Raw genomic sequence first — 25,592 nt, forward strand, 5'->3', positions numbered from 1 at the left:
AGGATGGGGGTATACTAATTTCGTCATTCTGTTTGTAACTCCTCGAAATATGCGTCTAAGACCCCATAAAATCGATCTAGCCATGTCCTCCGTCCGTCTGCCTGTCGAAAGCACGCTAACTTTCGAAGGAGTAAGGCTAGCCGCTTGAAATTTTGCACAAATACTTTTTATTAGTGTAGGTCGGTTGGTATTGTAAATGGGCCAAATCACTCGATGTTTTTAATATAGCTGGCATATAAACCGATCTTGGGTCTTTACTTCTTCAGCCTCTAGAGGGCGTAAATCCCGTCCGATTTGATTGAAATTTTGAACGTGGTGTTTTGGTATCACTTCCAACAACAACGCTAAGTATGATTCAAATCAATCCATAACCTGATATGGCTGCCATATAAACCGATCTTGGGTCTTGATTTCTTGAGCCCCTAGAGGGCGCAGTTGTCGTCCGATTTAAATGAAACTTTGCACGTGGTCTTTTGGTATCACTTCCAACAACTGTGCTAAGTATGATTCAAATCGGTCCACAATCTAGTATAGGTGTCATATAAACCGATCTTGGATCTTGACTTCTCATCCGATTTGACTGAAATTTTGCATGAGGTGCTTTGTTATGACTTCTAATAACTGTGCTAAGTGTAGCGTAAATCGGTATAGAACCTGATATAGCTGCCATATAAACCGATCTAGGGTCTTGACTTCTTGAGCCTCTACAGGGCGCAATTCTCATCCGATTTGGAAGAAATTTTGTACAGCGGCTTCTCTCAGAACCTTCAACATACGTGTCTAATATGGTCTGAATAGATCAATAGCTTGATACAGCTCCCATATAAACAATCTCCCGATTTTGCTTCTTGAGCCCCTACAAGGCACAATTCTTATCCGAATGAACTGAAATATTATACAATGACTTCTACAATGTTCAGCATTCATTTATGGTCCGAATCGGACAATAACTAGATATAGTTCCAATAGCATAACACAAGGCACAATTCTTATCCGAATGAACTGAAATATTACACAATGACTTCTACAATGTGAATCGGACAATAACTAGATATAGCTCCAATAGCATAACAGTTCTTAATCAATATTCTATGTTTGCCTAAAAAGAGATACCGCGCATAGAACTCGACAAATGCGATTCATGGTGGAGGGTATATAAGATTCGGCCCGGCCGTACTTAGCACGCTTTTACTTGGTATTACTAAAATAAAGCAGACACATGGTTGATGGAAAAATTAAACGAAAACTAATTTGTTGGTTTGTTCAGAATGGCCCCAAGTTTCGAGATATGACATTTCACACCAGATTTCCACATACCTTCATATGTTTCTACGTTTTCTTTCATCCGCAAAGCATAACCTGATCAACATAACCAAAGTAAAAAGTAAAAGCGGAGGTTTAGTTTACATTGGGCGCTTTATCTAACGGATCGTATTAAGTGCGTAAGTATACTTTGCATAACAGTTTGCACTCGTATCGTCAAAAACTTTAGGTTTTTAGAGTCTCAAGAAGTCAAAGCAAGGGATCAAACAAAATGGTGTAACTACTTTTAAAATGAACCCTGCTAACAATTCTGTAACTTTTCAGAATTATTTTCTCTGTGTGAAAGAAAATTTTGTAAGTGTGGATGTTACGTGGGTTCAAGTGTCCTAATTTTAAAGATTTGAGCCAAAGATTAGCAAACTTTACTTAAAGATAATCAATTTTCCAACTTTTTAAGAAAACATTCCCTACGGTGAAAAATATTGTCCTTAATATTAAGAATTTTTGCTTTAAATGGTAGGTCAATAGATCTTTAATTTGCAAGTATAATTCAGATATTCAGCTATTTCTGGCTACGGGCCTGATAAATACCAAACAAATACACCATTTGCAAGTATTATTCCATTCAGCCTTTTTAAATTCAGAATATTTACATTGAAATTCAGAGTATAAAGCAAATACCAGAATTCACATCTAGAAAAACAGCTCAACATTCATGCAGAAATATTTAAATTTTAAAGAAAATTTTATGCGCTCAGAAGCTAAACACTTACATCCAGGCCTTATTCTTTGCAACACTATCGCAATCTCGAAGACGAACTGAGGTAGTTTTATCGACTGAGAATGTTGACACGACCCAAAACCTATTTATTGTTTATGGAGCCTCAGACCAATATTAAGTTGTATTGTCTACGATATGAGACTGTATTTGGTGATTTGTGATTTCAAAGAATTGTTCAGTTTAGTTTGTTCAGTGTTCAATAAAAATTGTTGTGGCCAGTTTAACAGTGTATTGGAACCCGAAAAAGATCGTCTCGAAAGTTGATGTTATTGTTGCTAATAACATTAATCTACAGTGGATAGCTCGATTTCGCTCGATCAGCCAGGTCCAGGTCAGTTCAAATCGATTGACAATACATTCATTTATTTGTTAGAAGTGACTTTTTCTAAATAACGTCACAGAGGTTCCCATTTCTAGTATTTTATATGATCACTATGGCATTCTTTTGTTGGCAGTGATATCTGGAACTTAAAATGTGCCCACTTATGCCTCATAATCCATAGGTAGTTATAGAGACGCCTGTTTATGGAAATGCCAATATTCATGTGTAAACTCATTATTAAAATATGTTTTGAATGAAGACTAAAATTGCAAATAGTTTAGCGGAAAAATCCCTAACATTGCCGGACATCTATTTCCTGAAAAGATTCATGAAAATTGACATTTGAAAAACGATTGAAAATCCCCACCGATCCCATTGCCATTTGCATGCAGTGCATCATCTAAATTCTCAATCATTGAGCAAAAATTTAGAAAATCCGATTAGATCAAGGGTTAATCGCACAACACTGAAACACTGAAGCCGATCCGCACACCAACAAAAATGGAATGATGCTAAATTTTATACAATCAATTGAAACATTTGCTATTCATGTTGCCAATTTGTGCAATTCAATAAGAAATGTTCTTCTTTTGTTTTTAATAAAAATCAAATGAACTCCATCTTTTATTATTTTTTTTGCTAATACGAACACGAAACAAACGCTAAGCTGTATATTTAAAATAATATTCTTATATTATACAAACAACAACAACAAAAAACAACAAGAAACCAACAATAACAATAGTAGTATAGAAAAGCGGAAACAGCTCAACGGAAACGGGGAACTGCGATTTGCAGTAACAATGGTATTATTCAGAATAACAATATTGTTATGTATGTACCGCCTACATGCATACTACATTGGCCACCAAGTATCTGACTTTGACAGCCAAAAGGGTAAACAAAAACACCACAAAACGGATATCAGACAAAACTAATCAACTTTGCTACTACACAACAACATCCAAACTACTTTATTTATTATATTTTAGGCTTAAATCTATGGAAAACAAAAACACAAATGAAAATGAAATATACATACATACAAACTCACATATACCAAAACAACAATAACGAAACACACAACTTTATTAATCCTTAAAACAAAAACAAAAAAACAAAAACAAAACATTCAGACGATACACTAAAAACACTTTGGCCTGAGAACAATATATGTTAGTCACACCCATACATTAGGGCGTACGGGAAAAAGAGTAGAGTGATATTTCACCAAATATTGGACAAATTTCCAAGGATGGGCATTGCAAAGATTATAGTTGAATTTTTTCCAACATAAAAGAAAGAAACAAAATAAAATTGAATTTCAACCAAATCCAATGTGAGCTCTTTGGGCACTCAAGATGTCAAATTAAGGGAGGAGTTTATGTAGCATCTATACAATTAAAGGCAAGTTTCGAAAATACTTTACAACATAGTCCGCCTTTCGTTTATATAAACAGTCAAATCTGATTTTTGGTTCATACTATGAGTGATTGGCGGACGCAATGAAATTTTAAATTCCTCCTAATGTTTAAATATTTTTAACGACCCTAAAAAAGTAGTAAGTACAAGCCCGACCGAACCTTTAAGAACTATCACCATGGATTCTGTTTAAAATTTATAAAAAAAAGAAAATCCATCGGTTTTTGAGTATGGTTTCTAAAGATTCAAAACAGCACATACATAACTCACATTAATTTGTCAATAATATGACTAATGCATTATAAGTGGCGATTTTCATCGGGAATCACCCGACGAGAGCAGAGGTTAGCATGTTCGCCTATGACGCTGAACGCCTGATTTTGAATTCTGGCGAGAACATCCTGAACATTTTCAGTGGTGGTTATCCCCTCCTAATGTTGATGACATTTGGGAGGTACTATACCATTTGGTATGGCAGCCATGTAAAAACTTCTCCACAAAGAGGTGTCGCACTGCGGCTTGCAGTTCGAACTCGGCTATAAAAAACAGGCCCCTTATCATTGAGCTTAAACTGGAATCGGAAAGCACTCATTGATATGTGAGAAGTTGGCTCCCTGTTCCTTAATGGAATGTTCATGGGCAAATTTGCATTTTAACTACCCGATGATTTTACATTCCCGCAATTTCCAATCCGAAACAAGAATTTCCGTAAAAAATTCACTGACTTTTTTCGTGCCTCTTACTTTACATTAATTGGCTATGATGATTTGTTCCACTAGCGTAGAATAGCGTTCCAAGCGCTTCGATCTTCGGCGCTCATTCTAAAATCTCTGACATCGAGTATTTTGATGCGTGTAACTATGCTATCGTCGTCAAACAGCTCATACAGCTCGTGGTTCATACTTCACCTATATTCTCCATTATCGCAAACTGGTCCATATATTTTACGAAGAATCTTTCTCTCAAATACTCCAATATTTGAAGCCTCTAGACACTCAAAAAGTCATCGATTTAAATGAGGGCTATATCTGAATTTATATATAGTCCATAGTGTGTGTTTTGGAGAGCAAAAGTGCATTTCACATACCTGATTTCAGCCAATCTAATAAAATTTTAATCTTCTAGAGAAGAAACTTGAAGCAAATTGCAAATTTTGCCCATGAATATTCCACTAAGGAACGGGGGCAAACTTCTCACATATCAATGAGTGCAGTCCGATTCGAGTTTAAGCTCAATGATAAGGGGTTTCATTTTTATAGCAAAGTCCGAACATAGTACCTCACAAATGTTTCCAGCATTAGGAGGGGAAAACTACCGCTGAAAAATTTTTCTGATGGTTTCGCCAGGATTCGAACCAAGGCGTTTGGCGTCATAGGTGGCCTCCAAAATCTCAAGCGGATAACTTTATTTATTCGAACTCTTCGCAAGGGCATATGTGTAGATGAGCATGAATATATGTATGTTAATACAATATATTCGCAAACCGATATTGCGGGGCGTTATAAACAGAATGACGAGATGTGTATACCCCATCCAAAAGTGGACGTTTATGAAATTCCATTATAAATATGGCATATCACCAATTTGCAGTTTACGAATTGCAAAACGAACAAATTTTTTCCTATATCTACTAAATTTTTCATTTTGGCGATTTGGGATCGCTTAAAGTTCCTCCTTCTACACGGAAATTGTATTTCAATGTGCATTGAAACTTCGTTATGACAAACTATGCAATATAAAATGCGCAAAAAATGGTTCGTTAAAAGGAACATAAGGGAATTCCTGGGAAATCCCGGGATTAAAAAATATTTGCCGATTTTCCAGGAAAACATTATCCCTAGAGATAAAAACTGATAGTTTTCAAAATTGTATTTCCAAACTGCTGCATAGTCTTGTAATGTCAAACCAATCTCTCAACAGCTTTCACAATCTCAAATGTCCGTCCTTGGGGAAAATCTCTTAATAAGGTATAGAAAGTAAGTCGTTCGGCATACCCTAATACAGAAAAAAAAAAACATTTATTATTAATTTATTATACAGTTTTCTACACTACACTAGACTATTTGTATACATATTCTTAATTACATATGTATTTTAGTATATACACACATACACGCCTACATATGTATATGCAATTTACATTATATACATAAATATATACATATTGTTAAATATTATACATAGTTTATATACATTCATACATATGGTAAATAGATAATATGATGTAAAACAACAAAAACAAAACGAAAGGTAAAAAAAGCAAATGCAAATCCGTAACAAAAGGTTTAGAGAAAATGAATACAAAACACAATACATTTACAGTTACAGTTACCGCTACCGATATGGCAGAGATATAAAATAACTTTGCCCAAGGCACTCCAACCCCCTTTTCAGCCTGTTAGGAAAAACTAGAACATACCCTATATTTCATTTATTTGTTTGTTGCCCATTGTTAGAGTTGACATATATAAATACATATATATATTTTTGAGAAGGATGTTGTTTTAATAGATAAACATAGACAAAAAAAAGGTTACTTTACCTTCGTTGTTTTATCCCCATTAATTTGTAATGTCCTATAATTCATCAAGGTCATTGTTAATACTGTGAAACTCGAGAAAACCTTTGAAAGGACTTTGATTAAGTTCATGTATTTAGTTAATTTACTGTGCACACACACACACACACAGACAAAGGACATTAGGTATTTGAAAGCGGAGATGAAAGTGATTTAAAGAGTTTAAATAATATGTCCTTTAATGTGAATAGTCAAAGTTAGTTGCCATTAAGTTCTCTCTTTTCTTTTCCATCGAAAACAGAACAACGTTTTGTTTCAAAAAAATGTCACATATTTGCTGTGATAGTAGAAAAGTTTGATCATTAAAGTGAAAAAATGGTTGTTGTTGTTGTGGCCACATTTTCTTGCGGAAGTGGCGATCCTCGTCAAGCTTCTGAAGGTGAAACAGCTCGTTCCGATCCGATGGACCGATCGCCGCGGGAACAGGTTGGCCATTGGCTATTTGTCATATCCAGCATCATAGGCACTCAGTATTTGTGCAAGAGCCAGTACCGCCCGGCCTCTCACTGAGAATCTCCACTGCTTAATACTGCTACGCTGATCGTCCACGACTGCCATAGCAGCTACTCCGTATGGAACATTCCACTATCCGGAACCTGTGGAGGCGCCCTGTAGCTCGCAGCTAAGCTATGTGACAGCAATGAACCCCACACAAATCGAACCTCAATGATCCAGCCTGCTTGTCGGGTGATACACCTGGCTCGGTTTTCTCTCCGTAGGTGATGAGTGGTTGGGACTTGAACCCCATGAAACAAATGAATTTTCCTAAGCCAGCCACGGCTGCGAAATCAGAAGATACCAATAATAAATAACACCAAGTGATACTGTACTCAAAACTTTCAGAAAAACGTAATAAGGAACATCAATAGCAGGAACTGTGGCACCTGTCGCAAAAACTTTGAAATCGCTCCAACCTAGCACCAGCAAAATCAGGCCAACACTGACGTATTTAAATATGCACATCTCACGAGTGCCCTCTCATAGGTAAATATCTAATCAGCAATGACATCTGGACGCATCGAGGAAACAAGGGCAATGCGCAATTGTCTTTGTGAATCTCTCAATTCATTGGTAATTGGTCTGTACGTCACAGCAACTATTATGGTATGCAATGCCTCGAGTTGGGTGTAGACGGACTTCATTAGGTTTGTGGAGCTGTTTCAGGGGTCTCCTTCAAAATAAAACGGAATCCCATATAAGCTTCCAGAGAGTTACATTATAGCAGCATTGTAGTGGCTAATAGATCAAGAGCAGTAATGGGCACACACACGCATTTGCTTAAGTTATTGTACACTTTCAAAATAATGTGCGAAATCGATGCTCTTAAGTCACGAAAAAACCTACCAAGTTAGGCCGTGGGTTCAAATTAAGCTTCGAGTTGGGTGTAGGCGGACTTCTTAAGATTTGTGGAGATGTTTCAGGGGTCTTCCCCCAAAAAAAACGAACGGAATCTCATATAAGCTTCCAGAGAGTTACATTATACCAGCATTGTAGTAGCTAATAGATCAGGAGCAGTAATGGGCACACACATGCATTTGCTTAAGTTCTTGCATACTTTCACAATAATGTGCGAAATCGCTACTCTTGAGTCAAGAAAGAACCTACTAAGTTAGACCGTATGTCCAAATTAAGCTTCTTTGCATTGTTGGTTTCTTTTGTTTTAATTGGCTATGACAGAACATTTGTCCCATTAGCGAAACTTAGAATAGCGTTCCAAGTGCCTCGATCTTCTATGCTCCTTCTAAAATCTCTGATACCAAGTTTAGAGATGTCTTTCACCACATGGTTCTTCCATCTGAGTTTTGGTCGTCGCGGTTTGCTTTTACCACAATGCTCGCCTTTAAACGAATTTCGCTGGAGCTTCTTTATCCGTTCTGACAAAATGATCTAGCCAATGCAACCGTAATGCAATTGCTTCTTCCGGTGACCTACCCATGATATCACCGTCGTCGGCATGTGTTCACTTGTGAGTAGTACGCCACATCAGTTCACAACTATCTCTCCTATAATCTTCTTCAGCGGAATATAAGAGAGATAAATTATCTCCCTGTCTGTAACCTCGTTTGGCGCGGAATGGTTCGGAGAAATTCTTTCCACACTCAATACCGAGGAACGTGTATCAGCAAACGTCATCCTGTACCCTGATATAAATAGAATGGTACTTTTCCAATACCGGATGGTATTATTTTATTCGGGTTATTGGCAGATATTTTAAATACCATTTGGAATCACTTTAATGCCACACGAAGGAGGCTATTAACAATTGACGGGATCACAAATGTATTCCTGTCACAGCGGCAAAAGTATTGGCGCCATTATAAGATGTCGGATGGTTCGGAGAAATTCTTTCCAATTCTTACTGAGCAAGGTGTATCAGCAAACGTCATCCTGTACCCTGATAGAAAAAGGACGGTACTTTTCCAATACCGAATGGTATTATTTTATTCGCGTTATTGGCATATATTTTTAATACCATTTGGTATCATTTTAATACCAGACGAAGGAGGCTATTAAGAATTGACGGCGTCACATTTGTATTCTTATTATAGCTTTGAAATTAAAATATTGACGCCATATTTATTATGTTTATGATTTTATTTAATACGAATTGTGTGACAAAAGTTTCAAAGCTTAGTAAGGGCCCCACTTCAGCGCTATAGTGTTCGCAGGGCCCCCTAACTGCCAGCCATACTTTTTCCCACAAAACGAGCGCCGTTTCAACAAATGGTAGCGAAAAATTGCAACGAAAAGTGAACATAGTAGGGTGGCAAAATGTATCCTTCACAAATTTTTGATCGCAACATAATATCCGTAATGTCCAGTCGAGATAAAATGAAATTTAATCATAGTCCTTTGAAGACCATGCCATTCTCATTACCTCAAAACTACAATCATAATATTTTGAAACTCCACTGTAAATTGCAGATGTTTATAGCCCGAAAGCATAGAGCATAGAGGTTTTCTACATAGACAAACTATCGAAACCGATAACAACAAGTATATGTATTCATTATGAATTAATATGTATGAATTATTGTAACATTTATTATGAATGCGTATGTTATTTTTTTTTATAATACAACTGAGTAAATACAGTATGTTACAGGCAAATAGAAATCCGATAAATGCATAAGAAGACAGCCAGAAAACAAAACTATATTTGTATGTAGAAATACTCCTCAAGTGATTGTTAAAACCAAATGAAAAACAAACAAAACCCCTAAGAGATATTAAAATAAAGAAATGTAATAACTAAAACTTAATTGCTTTGTTTGTGTTAGGTTTTATTATTTATTAAGTAACAATACCAACTGAAGCAAAACAAAAACGTTAAACAAACAAACAAATGCATACATTTATATTTATATAAAGAAAACACATATTACAAAAAAAAAACTACATATATATTTAATATATAAATAAATCATAATATAAAAACAGAACGACTGATTAATACACAAAAAGAAAAAAAAAACAAATGAATTATTATAATTATGATTATTTAAAAAGGCATTAAGAAAAGAATTGTAACAGTTATTATTTAATTTAAATGCATATAAACAAAAACAATGAGATATTAAATCATTAACAAGAACAACAAGAAAATCCCTAACAAAATTATGTATTATGATAATAATATTAGAAATTATTAGTAATTAATTATAATGAAATATTAAAAAGAAAAATAAAAGAACTAATAAAGTATTTATTGAATAATATAATAAAAATATGGTTTGTTTTTCCTTTCTAGCCAAAATATTTTTCTCAACGTTCGGTATGGCATGCTAAAATTCAGTCCTTCTGTGCAATACTTTTGAATCCCTGAGAATATTTTCTTGATCAGCATCAGCATCAGCATCCATGTAAACTATGATAACTGTCTTCATAAAGATTGCTTAGTGTAATCTATTGGGTTGCCCAAAAAATAATTGCTGATTTTTCATATAGTCGGCGTTGACAAATTTTAAGCTAATTTTAAGCATTAATCGAATTGGATCGTCATGTAACTGAGCGTGAGATAGGAGAGAAGTTAAATATACCAAAATCAACCGTTCATTATCACATAAAAAGTCTTGGACTGGTGAAAAAGCTTGATATTTGTGTACCACATGTATTGAAAGAAATTCATTTAACAAACCGAATCAACGCTGTGCACCTTATGCACCTTAAACGCAATGAATTCGATCCGTTTTTAAAACGAATCATAACTGGAGATGAAAAATGGATTGTTTACAACAACGTTAGTCGAAAACGATCATGGTCCAAGCATGGTGGACCAGCTCAAACCACTTCAAAGGCTGATATCCACCAAAAGAAGGTTATGCTGTCTGTTTGGTGGGATTGGAAGGGTGTGGTATATTTTGAGCTGCTTCCAAGGAACCAAACGATTAATTCGGATGTTTACTATCAACAATTGGACAAATTGGATACAGCCATCAAGGAGAAGCGACCAGAATTGGTCAATCGTAAAGGTGTCATATTCCACCAGGACAACGCTAGACCGCACACATCTTTGGTCACTCGCAAAAACTGAGTGAGCTTGGCTGGGAACTTTTGATGCATCCACCATATAGCCCTGACCTTGCACCATCAGACTACCATTTATTTCGATCTTTGCAGAATTCCTTAAATTGTAAAACTTTCGGCAATGATGAGGCTATAAAATCGCACTTGGTTCAGTTTTTTGCCAGGAAGATGGCAAAAGGTTATCGAACAAAATAGCAATTATATATTTGATTAAAGTTTCATTCTACGTATTATTAAAAATGCATTTACTTTCTTTTAAAAAATCCGCAATTACTTTTTAGGCAACCCAATAATAAAACACTCAAATTTGCACCATCTATTCAAATTTTTCAAATTGGTCTATCGATCATTTACTCTTTATACCCTCCACCATAGGATGGGGGCAGACTAATTTCGTCATTCTGTTTATAATACCTCGAAATATGTGTCTGAGATCCCATAAAGTATATATATTCTTGATCGTCGTGACATTTAAATAGATCTAACCATGTCCATCCGTCCGTCCGTCTGTCTGTCTGACTGTCGAAAGACCGCTAACTTTTGAAGGAGTAAGGCTAGCCGCTTGAAATTTTGCACAAATACTTTTTATTTGTGTATTTGGGTTGGGATTGTAAATGGGCCTAATCGGACCATGTTTTGATATAGCTGCCATATAAACCGATCTTGGGTCTTGGCTTCTTGATCCCCTAGAGGGCGTTATTCTCATCCGATTTAACTGAAATTTTGCACGTGGTGTTTTGGTATCACTTCCAACAACTGCGTTAAGTATGATTCAAATCGGTTCATAATCTGGTATAGCTGTCATATAAACCGATCTTGGAGCTTAACTTCTTGAGCCCATAGAGCGCGCAATTCTTGTCCAATTTGGCTGAAATTTTGCATGAGGTATTTCGTTATGACTTCCAATAACTGTGCTAAGTATCCGTCCGTCTGTCTGTCGAAAGCACGCTAACTTTCGAAGGAGTACGGCTTGAAATTTTGCACAAATACTTTTTTTAGTGTATTTGGGTTAGGATTGTAAATGGGACAAATCGGTCCATGTTTTGATATAGCTGCCATATAAACCGATCTTGGGTCTTGACTTCTTGACTTAACTGTGCTAAGTATCCGTCCGTCCGTCTGTCTGTCGAAAGCACGTTAACTTTCGAAGGAGTAAGGCTAGCCGCTTGACATTTTGTACAAATACTTTTTATTAGTGTAGGTCGTTTGGGATTGTAAATGGGCTTAATAGATCCATGTTTTGATTTAGCTGCCATATAAACTAATCTTCGGTCTTGACTTCTTGAGCCTCATCCGATTTGACTGAAATTTTGCTCGTGGTGTTTTGGTATCACTTCCAACAACTGGGCTAAGTATGGTTTATATCGGTTCATGTTTTAATATAGCTGCCCTATAAACCGATCTTGGGTCTTGACTTCTTGAGTCTCTAGAGGGCGCAATTCTCGTCCGTGGTGTTTTGGTATCACTTCCAACAACTGTGTTAAGTATGATTCAAATCGGTTCATAATCTGGTATAGCTGTCATATCTTGGATCTTGACTTCTTGAGCCCATAGAGCGCGCAATTCTAGTCCAATTTGGCTGAAATTTTGCATGAGGTGTTTCGTTATGACTTCCAATAACTGTGCTATGTATCCGTCTGTCTGTCTGTCGAAAGCACGCTAACTTTCGAAGGAGTACGGCTTGAAATTTTGCACAAATACTTTTTTTTAGTGTATTTGGGTTAGAATTGTAAATGGGACAAATCGGTCCATGTTTTGATATAGCTGCCATATAATCTTGGGTCTTGACTTCTTGACTTAACTGTGCTAAGTATCCGTCCGTCCGTCTGTCTGTCGAAAGCACGTTAACTTTCGAAGCAGTAAGGCCTTCTTGAGCCTCATCCGATTTGACTGAAATTTTGCTCGTGGTGTTTTGGTATCACTTCCAACAACTGGGCTAAGTATGGTTTATATCGGTTCATGTTTTAATATAGCTGCCACATAAACCGATCTTGGGTCTTGACTTTTAAGCCTCTAGAGGGCGCAATTCTCGTCCGTGGTGTTTTGGTATCACTTCCAACAACTGTGTCAAGTATGATTCAAATCGGTTCATAATCTGGTATAGCTGTCATATAAACCGATCTTGGATCTTGACTTGAGCCCATTGAGCGCGCAATTCTCATCCGATTTGGCTGAAATTTTGCATGAGGTGTTTTGTTATGACTTCCAACAACTGTGTCAAGTATGATTCAAATCGGTTCATAATCTGGTATAGCTGTCATATAAACCGATCTTGGATCTTGACTTGAGCCCATTGAGCGCGCAATTCTCATCCAATTTGGCTGAAATTTTGCATGAGGTGTTTTGTTATGACTTCCAATAACTGTACTAAGTATGGCGCAAATCGGTACATAACCTCATATAGCTGTCATATAAACCGATCTTGGGTCTTGACTTCTTGAGCCTCTAGAGGGCGCAATTCTCATCCGATTTGGAAGAAATTTTGTACAACGGCTTCTCTCATGACCTTCAACACACGTGTCTAATATAGTCTAAATCGATTTATAGCTTGATACAGCTCCCATATAAACCGATCTCCCAATTTTGCTTCTTGAGCCCTTACAAAGCGCAATTCTTATCCGAATGAACTGAAATATTACACAATGACTTCTATAAAGTTCAGCATTCATTTATGGCCCGAATCGGACTATAACTTAATATAGCAGTATTATTTGTTTGCCTAAAAAGACATACTGCGCATAGAACTCGACAAATGCGGTCCATGGTGTAGGGTATATAAGATTTGGCCCGGCTCGAACTTAGCACGTTCTTACTCGTTAAAAATAACTTCATGTAAATGTTGCTCGCGGCTCCTGTTTAAATGGTTCCTTCGTAACGTCCTACGTATCCTGTTAACCAGAAATGTACCTCATCGCTGGATACAATTCTCAAAGCGCATTTATTGACCAATCTTTAAAAAACTTTCTACAAAGCTTTTCTCGCCAACTACCGCAATGTTTAAGAAGATTGCTAGAAATCGGTTCAGATTTAGATGTAGCTCCCATATTTATGTTCGTCATATTTTGAGAAATATTGCAATAAAGTGTACATTTGTTAACCGATTCTCTCGAAAATTGGCAGAAAGGATACATTTCCGAATTAGATATAGCTCCCATATATACAATATGTTTGTCAGATTTCGGGTAATTTTCAGTAATGTTGTCATTTGTCAACCGTAGAAATTACAGTTTGAACTAACTTTACTTTAATTGGCTATGACAGAACATTTGTTCCACCAGCCGAACGTAGAATAGCGTCCCAAGCGCCTAGATCTTGTGCGCTCATTCTAAAATCTCTGACACCAAGTTTCGAGGTGTCTCCCACCACTTGATCCTTCCATCGGGCTTTTGGTCTTCCGTTTTTGCGTGTACCACCGTGTTTGCCTTCAAAAGACTTCTTTGCTTGAGCTTTATTTTCCATTCTGACAACATGACCTAGCCAACGCAGCCGTTGTATTTTGATGCGTGCTATCGTCGTCATACAGCTCGTGGTTCATACGTCGCCTATATTCTCCATTAACAATAACTGGTCCATATATTTTACGAAGAATGTTTTTCTCAAATACTTCAAGCACTGCTTTCACAAGTACCCATGCTTCAGAACCATATAAGAACACGGATAGTTTCAGTGTCTTGTATAGTATAATCATCGTCGGTCGAGAGGTGGCCTTGTTTCTAAACTGCTTACTTAGTCCAAAGTAGCATCTGTTTGTCAGTATTATTCTTCGCTTTATCTCGAAATTGGTGTCATTCGTTTCGGTTACGGCGGTGCCGGGGCATATAAAGTTACTGACTATCTCAAAGTTGTGGTTCCAAACTTTCTTCATTTGGTTGTTTAATAACCCATCTGACAACATCCAGCGAGGTTCATCAAAATATGTTCAAAATAAGAGATAGGTCCCACTTTGTTTTTATAGGATAGGTGTAGGGTATTATACAGTCGGCACCGCCCGACTTTGGCTTTCCTTACTAATTGTAATTATTTCATTGTAACTATAAGCATACATAACAGAAATAAAATAAAATTTCAATTATATTCAGTGTTTTTTATTTTGATTCATTAGAGGTGGAATATTAGGTGGTTTGGTACTAAAACCAATAACGGTTTGGTATTATCACCTATAACAGATTGATATTAATACCCATACCAGTTCGGTAATAGCAAACAATGCTAATCATTTTATATTTCATCCCAAGGTAGGTTAATAAAGTTGGTCTCACGAAACCAGCTGAAAAAAGCCGGACAGTTTGACAGTATTAAAATGTCAGTTCTGTGTTTACATTCACAGCAAACCATCCCATTTTTTTCCATGTTCTCTTTGTTTGTGTTTCTCTTCCTCTCATTTTACCTGCACATGTGTCATCATTCAATTTGAATGACAAAACTAAAATAGGAAGAACGCAACATATTTATTCACTGATTAAACATTCTGAAGTGGAAAATTGCTTAGGATTTTATCAAAATCACATTTTTGAACTCCAAGATCCATTTATTTAAAATTAAAATAACTTATTTTGTTTGTTTTGTTAATATTTAATTATTTCGGATGAGGTGTCAGTAATGCCAACGTTAAATAATAAAGTATTTAGCGGGAAGAGCATTTTATTTATCCTAAATATTTCAACTGTGGAAAACGAATTTGGTACCAGCCTTCAATTGACAATTTTGACAAACATTTTCAATTACATTTAAATCCAAAAAGATACATATCATAAGACATCTACATGCCGTGCAAAAGCGTCTTAAGCAATTTTGCCATTAAATAACGATTAACCCATGGTTAACCCATGATTAACTAAAAATATTGAGTGCACTATCTGTCAAAATCTGTGATTAGTGCAACTCTGATTTGAGATTGTTACTAGTTCGCGACATTTTTCGTTGTTTGTGTGTGGTATGGTTCTTAACTATAATACACACACACAATCAAAACTCGTTGACTGATAGCGAACTTCGCGAGAAAAAATTGTACTCAGCTGTTGACGGTTAACTACCTGGTAATTATATCATGCGTTTAACCATAGCCTTAATATGTTGCGTTCTTCCTCTTTTAGTTTTGTCATTCATATTGAATGATGACACCATATATGGTGGAGAAAAACAATCACGAAATTTAACCAATGACTAAAGAAGATTAAGTCACTTGCCCAGCTGATGATATATTGCAATTTCAGAGTTCAAATACACTACTATGTCAATTGGTTTTGTTTTGATTTTAAGGTTTTTTCAACATTTTGTTTATTGTTTCACATTTTTAATTTAATTTATACGTATGTAATCACAATTTTTTCGCTGCTGCACGTGGCAATGCAAATAATAACTACAGTGTCAATTTGACAGATGAGTGGACATTTCTACACTCATTCCAACAGGGTTGTATCGTTGATTTCGTAACGCTACCTTCTATAATTGTATAATGAATTTAACCAAATATCAAAACGATTACTCGGCTCATCTTTGCTAGTAACCACTGACGACCTCCAAATGTTACAACAATAGCGTATGCATGAGTTGATATCACAAATTGCAAATCAAAAACAAACAGCTCAGGAAGGGGGGAAAACTTTTCGACGATCATGAAATGAAATCTAAAGTTGTTCTATATTTGATAACAGAATACTCGAGATTCATTGATAAACCTGAAAAATAATATAGCTGGCATTGGTGGGTACATTACGAGTTGCAACGACGGCACATACCATTATCGACATTAAGGGCCAGCATGAGTTTTATTCCAACAGGTGGACTTTGCAGTGAATTTTAATTTGGAGTGAACTATATTATCATCTTTTAGAGCACCAACATAGGCGGTTCAATCCACTGACGGGTCAATGGATTCTAGTGTGTCCTCACCGAATGCTAAGGCCTTGGTCAGGCCAGCAAGAGTCACCGCAGAAAAATGATTTGCCAGAATTCGATCCCAGCAATCCATTGTGTCCGGGCGTTGTAAGACCCAATGGGGTGGTAAGTTTTTGATACGCACAACTCTAGACACTTGAGTCTCGATCCATTATAAAAATAACATTTCATTTCCATTGCAAAACTTATTTAAAACATTAAAATATAAATAACGGTACATGGTATTTGCCTTTGGCTAACACTGACAGCGATCTTAACCAATTTGTTTTTAGAAAAATCCTGACTATGAGGATACATTTGTTTTTACCAATGATTTTCCAGCCTTATTAGAAGATATACCTTCTCCACCGGAAAGTAATGATCCGCTTTTCCAAGCTGCCGCCGCCAAAGGTACTTGCCGTGTTATGTGTTTCCACCCTAAATCCAACCTGACGCTACCATTAATGACACCGAATGAAATTGAAGTAATCATCAGAGAATGGATAAATCAATTCAATGAACTCAACTTAAAATATACGTGGGTGCAAATATTTGAAAACAAAGGTGCGTCTATGGGTTGCTCCAATCCTCACCCACATTGCCAGATATGGGCCTGTTCATTCCTACCTTCTGAGCCGTCACTTAAAGATGCCAATCTTAGAAAGTATTACCAAAAATATAAAACGCCAATGTTAAGCGATTATATTACCAAAGAAATAGAACGCAAAGAGCGCTTAGTCATAGATAACCCCGATTGGCTGGTGGTAGTACCCTACTGGGCCTCCTGGCCTTTTGAAACCATGATCATATCTCGCAACAAAAACAAACGTCTTAATGATGTTAGCCCAGAGCAGCAGAAGAATTTGGCTTTGGTCATAAAGCAGCTGACAACGAAATATGACAATTTATTTAAATGCTCTTTCCCATACTCAATGGGTTTCCATGGTGCACCAACAGGCGAGAAGCTTGAACAAGACAATGCACATTGGACTTTACATGCCATCTATTATCCTCCATTGTTAAGATCGGCAACTGTAAGAAAATTTATGGTCGGTTTTGAGTTGTTGTGTCAGGCTCAACGAGATTTAACGGCAGAACAGGCTGCCCAACGACTTAGGGAATTGGATGGCGAAAATCACTATTTAAACAATGTTAGACCTACATAATTGATAGTAATTGTAAAAACTATATAATGGATGATTGTGCAAGCTGCATATATTGATAAATAATAAATTATGACCATTATTATATAAGCCGTGGTGGTGAGTGATGTGGGGTGGTGGCATTTATTAACAACACATAGGTATAAACCGATAAAAAGGCTCCTTCTTAACCAATTTGTTTTTAAAAAAATCCCGACTATGAGGATACATTTGTTTTTAGCAATGATTTTCCAGCCCTATTAGAAGATAAACCGGAAAGTTATGATGCAAAACTAGTGGCAAGCACTAAGTTGCATTTTTTTCAAGCTTTAAATTAATAATAGAAATAGTTCAATTTTTGATCGAAGGGAAAAACTATATTTTTGTTTGTTTCTCTTTCGAGACGAGCTGAATGATCGAAGATGCATAGATGAAATAGATTATTTAGAAGAGAGTCTGCTTTGAAAGCACCACTGCTCTCGCAAAGCTTAACGGTTTTCTCAATTGATCGACCCAACTGGGTCACGAGGCCATAGCCTCAATATTAGCAAGTGGCAATTTTAAATAGGCAAACAACAACAAAACAAACGAGTAAAAGAACCACTTACATGTCGTTTGGATCCCACGATAAAAGGCCTTTCAGCAGGGGAGGGCAGAGTGGCAGACAAGGCAATTCGCCCATTCCAACACTGATGTTTTTATATTTAAATATTGTCTCTTTTATGTGAATTGTTGTTGTAGTCTTTTGGTTAATGTTTTGAAATCATTTGTTTTTGTATTGTCTTACTTTTTTTTCTTTAAACTTTTGCTTTCTTTTTGAACTTTCAAAACTTTACGCGATTTTGTTAAAGTTTACTCTAAATTGAACGAAATTAAAGAGACAACCCAAAATGACCGTTTAAAATATTTTTTTTTGTAAAGTAACGATTGGCACAAAAATTTATAATAAAAAGGGAATAGGCTAAAATCAAACGACCCATACACACAATTTACATGGGGTTTAGGCATACAAAGCTGAAATTAAAGTTTGAAAATTTTAAATGTTTCCTTTTTTTTCTTTCCCACTCCTTTTAGATTTCTTTTTCCCTTTTTTTTTAAATAATAAAAATTCGGCACTATAAAGTAGGGCACTTTTCGCTGTAATTATGGGCAAATAAACACAATTCATCGGGCTGCGTAGCACATTAGTGCGACCAGGGCTCTGCCACAGTCCCCAAATACTCCCCCTCCACTTCCTTGACCACGGATACAACGCAGGGAGTAACAAGGATTTGAATACACGACGATAACTGATAGACTGATTTGTTTTGCATAAAGGGAAAGTAATGGCACTCCCAATAGATCAGGGTATTCGTCCGTCACAGGAGTGCAACCAATTTTATCAATTTCATCCTTTAGTTGAGATCTGAGGGAAACAGACAACCGCTCATACAAATTGGGTATTGTTTTATATGGTCTTTTCGTTTTTCAATTGGAGTTAAGAAAAAACAAACAACAATGAATTTATCTCAAAGGGAGAAGTTGCAACTCTTGTTAATATATGCGGCAATCGTAAATAAATAAAAGGTCAATGGTAGTTTGGTCTATGAATTTCTCCAAACTTTCACTTTGAAAAAAATCATATGTGTAAGAATAATACGGTGACCTTTTACAAAAAAAAAAAACTAAAGTTAGCGAAAAAACACACCAAAAATTTTCCATCTTACAACAAATTGATCGCGATGCTCAATAAAAATTCATTTGATTGGAAACGATCAAAGCAATTAAAATTTAAAAATTATTTTTAAGAGTGTAAAGAAACTTCTTCACTTGTGTAAAACTTGTCAAAAATGAGAAAGATGGCCCATTGAGCAGTTTTTTTTCTACCCTCGCCAAAACTTTAAATTTCTCAAGCCCTTACCAAAGTTTACAAAAAAAAAAAAAGAAATGGCCCAACATACCCTAATGCAAAACAACTCAATATGTCGAGGAGAAAGGGAGATAACATCATTACCTAAGGCACAAAAACTAAATGGCAAAACACTGAAACAACAGAGTTTAAATGTAATGTGCGAAATCACAGGCATAATTTAGGGAGCCTTTCGCCAAAATAAAGTCACGAATACCACAATACAAGGAGTTTGGTTGCAAATCGGAAAATGAAATCATTAACGCAAACACAAGCACAAGCGCCCCTACAATTTGGTGGTGCTTTCATATAAAACTTCTCTACTAAGTGGTGTCGCCTTGCGGCACGCCTTTTGGACACTGCAATAAACAGCAGTATTTCCGATACAAACTCAATGATACTTGTATCGGAAATCAATGAATGCTACGAGAATATCTTCACTGTTTTTCATGAGAGAAAATTTGCATACTACCACTAGTAACAGAAAAAATATTCCATTCCATGTTGCTGTTGTAAAATATACAGACGATCGATCGGGCGTATAGCTTTTCCTTCCTGGTTTGACAAACAAATGAGCCAGGTTATAGTAGAAGAATAACCACGCTAACATTCGCATTTTTCCAATTTCAAAAATCCTTTTTTGGCTTTAGAATAATGACTTTATTGGCTTTCTCATCAAAAATATTGGGGATCGAAATCCGTTATGTAGTAAATTAGCAAGTTTTTTCTTTTTGTATTTTATTTTTCAGTATATGTATGTTTGTATGTATGTATAAAACACATAATCAAGTCTTTTTTTTATACGTATAAACGTGTGATTTCAGTGTGTCTTATGTGTTCGTGTGTGACTGTTTGTAATTATATAACGTAGTATGTTCATTTAAATGTATTATAAACATGTACATGTGTATATGTGTATATATGTTTGTAAATATCTATATATGCGGTTATAGGCCAAAAAGACAACAACACATCCGTAATTCGAAACTTTTTCTTACAAGTATTTCGAATATCATCAATAAACAACATTTTCCAAAATACTTATGAACTGTGTAAACTTTAACAACCAACAAGGACATTTAGACTAATCACTTTACTATTACAAAGTACAATTACAATTATAATTATTACATTACTGTTAACAACTATCCGTTTTCTATTCTATTTTTGAGACTATATATATATACGAAAAGCGTTTACATACAAACAATGCGGACAATGTGGCACAAGCACACTCACATAAACCGGAAACACGCATCCCTGCATGATACGTGGTATTATTTGATTCGCTTGTGTGTGCATATGACAAGCAGTCTCAATGCAGCAAAAAAACAAAAATATTTAAGGACAAAAAAAGCAAACTTTCGGTACAATGCGATAAAGTGAAACCACTACACCATTTATAGATGTTCAAGCTAAAGTGTTTGTAAAGTGAAGAAACGCGAACAACACACAGTAAAGTAAGTTTGGTTGAACTTGGTTTGGAAATAGAAAATACATTTGAAAAATCATTCTAAAGTAATTCTTGCTTAGCAAATTAACCTATCTACTTAGAAAAACGTTATTTACAATAATTTGGCACTTATTTCTTCTAATTATTCCTAAAAAATTTCTAAAATTTGCACTGTGTAACAACAGAGAGCATGGGCGTTAGAGAGAGATAGGTACAAACAATGAAGAGGAATATTTCAACCTTAAAACAATTAATACTTTGTCTGTTGCGTTCTTTTTCTCGCTCTTAATGGAATCAATATTAATGGAATGGAATACTATAATTGAAAGTTTTCGCCAAGTACATTGCAAAATGTTACAAAATTGCTTGCAATGTGTCGATATAGAAATATAATTTGATATGGCAAACTATGACTGCTATTTGGCTTATACCGGAGGACGAGAGAAGCGATATTCAATCGATTTGTAGTCATATCTAGTCCTATCCAAAATAATCTTTAAGCTTGAGTGTGGTGTAGGGTGTTGGGTGTATCAACAATTGTACCATCATTTAAAATGTAAGCACATACAACAAGTGTATTTGCCGAGTGCTTTTAGTTAAGTGCTATACATGGAAACTCTTATGGTAAGGATTTCGACTGAACTGCTCATTTTTCCCCTCCCTCTTCTTGGAGATGATCCAAAAGAGAATGAATGCAAGAAATGGCTTCAGGCTGCATGGGTGTGTAAGGATGAATGTATGTATGTGGGGAGGTGTCTGCAATGCAATGCCATACACATACACCACCTCTTGCACTTGCACGCCACGCACACCTTGTTGTTTTATGAGCGCGTTTGTTTGCACATGTGTATATCACTGCGATTGAGATATTAAAATTTTTTCATAACCGCACGTTGTTGCAAGGATTGCATTTCGCTTAGAAGAACGGCAATATTGTATCGCAGGCGGTGAAACATTGCCAAAGGCAGTTCTAGTGTACGATATCGGCCATCTGATAACTGGAAATGCAAGATGATGGTGGGTGTAACAACAGCTACTCCACCGCCAGCTGTTTTCTTTGACGCGGAGGAAGACGAAGGCCCTCGAGGTATACTAAAAACAAAAAGTCGGAAAATTCCATAGTCGTAAAATTGAAATTGTTGTTCCTTTTGTATGTACTTACCCTTGTGTTAGGGAGATATTGATGCGCCACTGTAGGTTCTTGGCACACGAACGCAACATCTTGGCTTCAATAAAGTTCTTGGTCAACGATGACCTATGGTTGTGTAAAACTTTTGCCAAGTCTTCCACACACTCATCGCTAAATCTAGTGGCAATGAAAAACATGTATCTTAAAAATATTCCTCAACATATGCAACATGCATTTCTACCTCAAATCCTGTTTCAGGCAATCCTTTAACTCGTCCTGCTTAACGGGTGTCCTCAGAAATATTTGCATTATTTGCAAAATAGCAGCAAAAAGCTCACAAAAATTCTCCGGTATGGTGTGGCCGGCATGTGTCAGTTTGTTTAAAGCCAAATCCAATACCTCCGGGGAACATTTACTGCTCTCAATGTAATGAAAAGACACTTGGATGAGTACCCGCATCACAGGCTTGGTAAGTTGTGGAAAGAACTTCACATATGGACGAATAGTCTTAACAACTGTGTAGCGGAAATTAGTAGACATTTTGCTGGAAGCGTTTTACTCGACTGTTTCCGTTCGTCGTACTTATAGCACCAAGTATCTGCGGTATCAGAAGCGACCTCCGCCTTTTCTTTTTTTCAATTGTTTACATACGAATGAAGCGAACAGAAATTATAATAAACGTTTATTGGTTTCGTAACGTAACTTTAACGTTTCCCATAGTGGCGTGCTCAAAACCGCAAACCGGTTTCTAGTAACGTAGAAGCATAACGGTAAGGTTGGTCAAATTGTAAAATGTTTAGAAGCAAACGACTTATCGTACAATACAATGGATGCGCTTTACGTTTGAACCTTTTGTACCAAGCTTATGCTATGTCTACATTGACTGGTTTTGCTTATGTCGTTTTGAAAAACACATTAACCGTTCACACAAGTTGAGGAGATTTGTTCACACTTCAACATAAATGTTATGGTGCGATATTGTTAAGATTTTGTTTGTTTGCTTTCTCTGTAAAATTTTGTTAATTTAACAATTTTTTTTTTTTTTTTTGGAAAAAATAAAATTATTATTTCTTGACATTACTCAGGGCTGTGTTTATTTAGCACAACATAGGCATTTATTTGGGCCCACATGCTTTGATTGACTTGTTTTTGTGACAAACTGAGGCGGTTTCACGCGAACAGCTGTTAGCAGCAGGCAGGGTTTGATGATATTAAGATGTCAGATTTTTATTTGTATTGTAGTTATCTTCTTTCTCAAATTATCTGCTCATGTACGCACTCGTATACACATTCGCACCCAAATTTGTTTGCGTGTGATATCGTTTTGAAAAACATTGAAAAAAATTAAATTTTTATTTCTTAATATTATTCAGGGTTTATTTAGCATAACAAGTTCATTTATTTGGGCTCACATGCTTTGAATGACTTGTTCTTGTGGCGTACGAGTCGTTTTTAGACCATTATAAAGTGAAACGAGTCATTTGCTCAAAATAGCTTTGGTCTATAATGCGTTTGCCAACGTCCAAATTTGTAACAGAAATTTTCATTTTTGTATTGAATTGCGTACTTTTTACAAATTTCTTAGTAGCTGAACTTTAAGAATGATGATATTGAATGAAAGTGACAATAATTTCCAACTTTATACTACTATTTGAGTTGCCAGGAGACGAAACCTGGCAACGCAACTATAGTCGACGGGATTCACTTATAGAAGGTTAGATCACTTGCGGAAGATAAAGTGGATAGGCCCTATGAACATCATTAAGGATGTCAAATATGCCAATTGAAAATGTCATCAAATAGGAGAAAACGTAAACAAAGAATGAATGTAATAAGAGAACAAGTTGACATCCTTAATGCCAAGTAATGCCACAAATTAAAAAATTGTATGTTGGCTGATCGCTTGGCTTAACTTTATTCAGTGAATCCTGTGTAGTCGAGTTACAACCCATAATCGACTCATAAATTAAATTTTAATTGATACAATTAACAATTAATTTTATATTTCGTAAATTGTAACAATTTTTTAATTGGTTGAATTACAACATTAACTGAAAATTTCAAAAACTTCAATAATTAAATGGATCAATAAAAAAATTAGTTGGAAATTTCAAAAATTTTCCTTCATATTTTTAGTTGAATATATTGAAAATTTTTTCAATCACCTTTTTAAAAACTTTTAAAACTTTTATCATCGTGATTAAAGCAATTTCGATTAAAAAATTAATTGGATCAATTAATTTCGTGGTTGAAACCGATTTTTATAGAAAAAATTTCACGAATATGTTTTCAATTAAAAATTTAATTGAATATCAAAATATTATCAATTAAAATTTTAATTGAATCAATCATTTTTTAATTGAATTCGGATTTTTTTTTTTCAATTACGATCGTAATTGAAATTTAGGCAATTTTCAATTAAAAATATAATTGAATAATTCAAATAAAAAATATAATTGTATAATTCAAATAAAAAATATTTTTTTTAATTGAATTTAAAATTTTTGGCATTTGCAATAAAAAATTAATTGATTCAAACATTTTTTTATTGAATCTGAAATAATTTTTCAATTTTATATTAGGTATGAACTTGTTGAAAGACACAAATCGAACAATGAACACCTATTTATACTACTTTCTATATACTACATTGCAAATTTTTCAAAATAGATGACCCCTCATAAATGGGGTTTCTGTAAGAAAATTGTCCTCAACAGGTAGCCAACGAAAAAACACACATTAATAAAAAAATTCACTTTCCTTCTTAAATTCAATGCAAACAAAGTGCCTATAATAAAAAAACCGAAAGGGCAATTCAGCATAAATTAATGAGAGTTAATTAGTTCCCTACCACAATCATAAGATTGGCATGACCTTTTGTTTCTCACTAATTTTCTTTCAATCTGAGAATCATAAAAAATTTGTCAACTGTTTTCCAAATATGATTCCAAATGAGGTATCTTCACTTAATTGCATGCCGAAACAATTAAAGGTGGTCTCATTTGTACAACAACCACAAATCATATGGCGCAATCTGCCATCTTGTCATCAAGCTGATCGCACGTTTGCCAACACACGCAAAGAAATTTGAGTGCGTGTGTGTATACGTGTGCGTACATGAGCAGAGAATATGCGAGAAAGAAGATAACAACAAAGAGAATGCAAACAAAATATGTCATCTTAATACCGTCAAACCCCGGCCAGCTGTTA

At 35.5% G+C, this 25,592-nt stretch overlaps 2 protein-coding genes across 2 annotated transcripts; one reads left to right on the forward strand and one right to left on the reverse strand.

Moving 5' to 3' along the window:
• Nucleotides 1-16,437: 16,437 nt before the first annotated feature.
• Nucleotides 16,438-18,023, forward strand: LOC106083766 (probable galactose-1-phosphate uridylyltransferase). The gene is made up of 3 exons (XM_013247015.2): nucleotides 16,438-16,673; nucleotides 16,727-16,896; nucleotides 17,064-18,023. The coding sequence occupies exons 1-3, from the start codon at nucleotides 16,655-16,657 to the stop codon at nucleotides 17,934-17,936; spliced, it is 1,062 nt and encodes a 353-aa protein (XP_013102469.2). The 5' UTR covers nucleotides 16,438-16,654; the 3' UTR covers nucleotides 17,937-18,023.
• Nucleotides 18,024-20,501: 2,478 nt separating this feature from the next.
• LOC106083777 (COMM domain-containing protein 5) lies at nucleotides 20,502-23,046 on the reverse strand. Its single transcript, XM_013247029.2, has 3 exons — nucleotides 22,624-23,046; nucleotides 22,416-22,559; nucleotides 20,502-22,345 (listed from the first exon to the last, which is right to left on the reverse strand). Exons 1-3 carry the CDS (start codon nucleotides 22,920-22,922, stop codon nucleotides 22,123-22,125), a joined length of 666 nt encoding a protein of 221 aa, XP_013102483.1. The 5' UTR covers nucleotides 22,923-23,046; the 3' UTR covers nucleotides 20,502-22,122.
• Between the last annotated feature and the right edge of the window lie 2,546 nt (nucleotides 23,047-25,592).

This window comes from Stomoxys calcitrans, chromosome 2, assembly GCF_963082655.1.
Source record: "Stomoxys calcitrans chromosome 2, idStoCalc2.1, whole genome shotgun sequence".
Taxonomy (NCBI): Eukaryota; Metazoa; Arthropoda; class Insecta; order Diptera; family Muscidae; genus Stomoxys; species Stomoxys calcitrans.

What these genes read in the sequence shown, in the direction of transcription:
- LOC106083766 (XM_013247015.2), top strand. An exon ending in TTGTAAGACCCAATGGGGTG is followed by an intron (nt 16,897 to 17,063) that starts GTAAGTTTTTGA and finishes ATTTGTTTTTAG; the next exon opens with AAAAATCCTGACTATGAGGA.
- LOC106083777 (XM_013247029.2), bottom strand. Translation starts at nt 22,922, where the DNA reads ATGTCTACTAATTTCCGCTACACAGTTGTTAAGACTATTCGTCCATAT. An exon ending in TGCCTGAAACAGGATTTGAG is followed by an intron (nt 22,560 to 22,623) that starts GTAGAAATGCAT and finishes CATTGCCACTAG; the next exon opens with ATTTAGCGATGAGTGTGTGG. An exon ending in AATATCTCCCTAACACAAGG is followed by an intron (nt 22,346 to 22,415) that starts GTAAGTACATAC and finishes TTTTGTTTTTAG; the next exon opens with TATACCTCGAGGGCCTTCGT.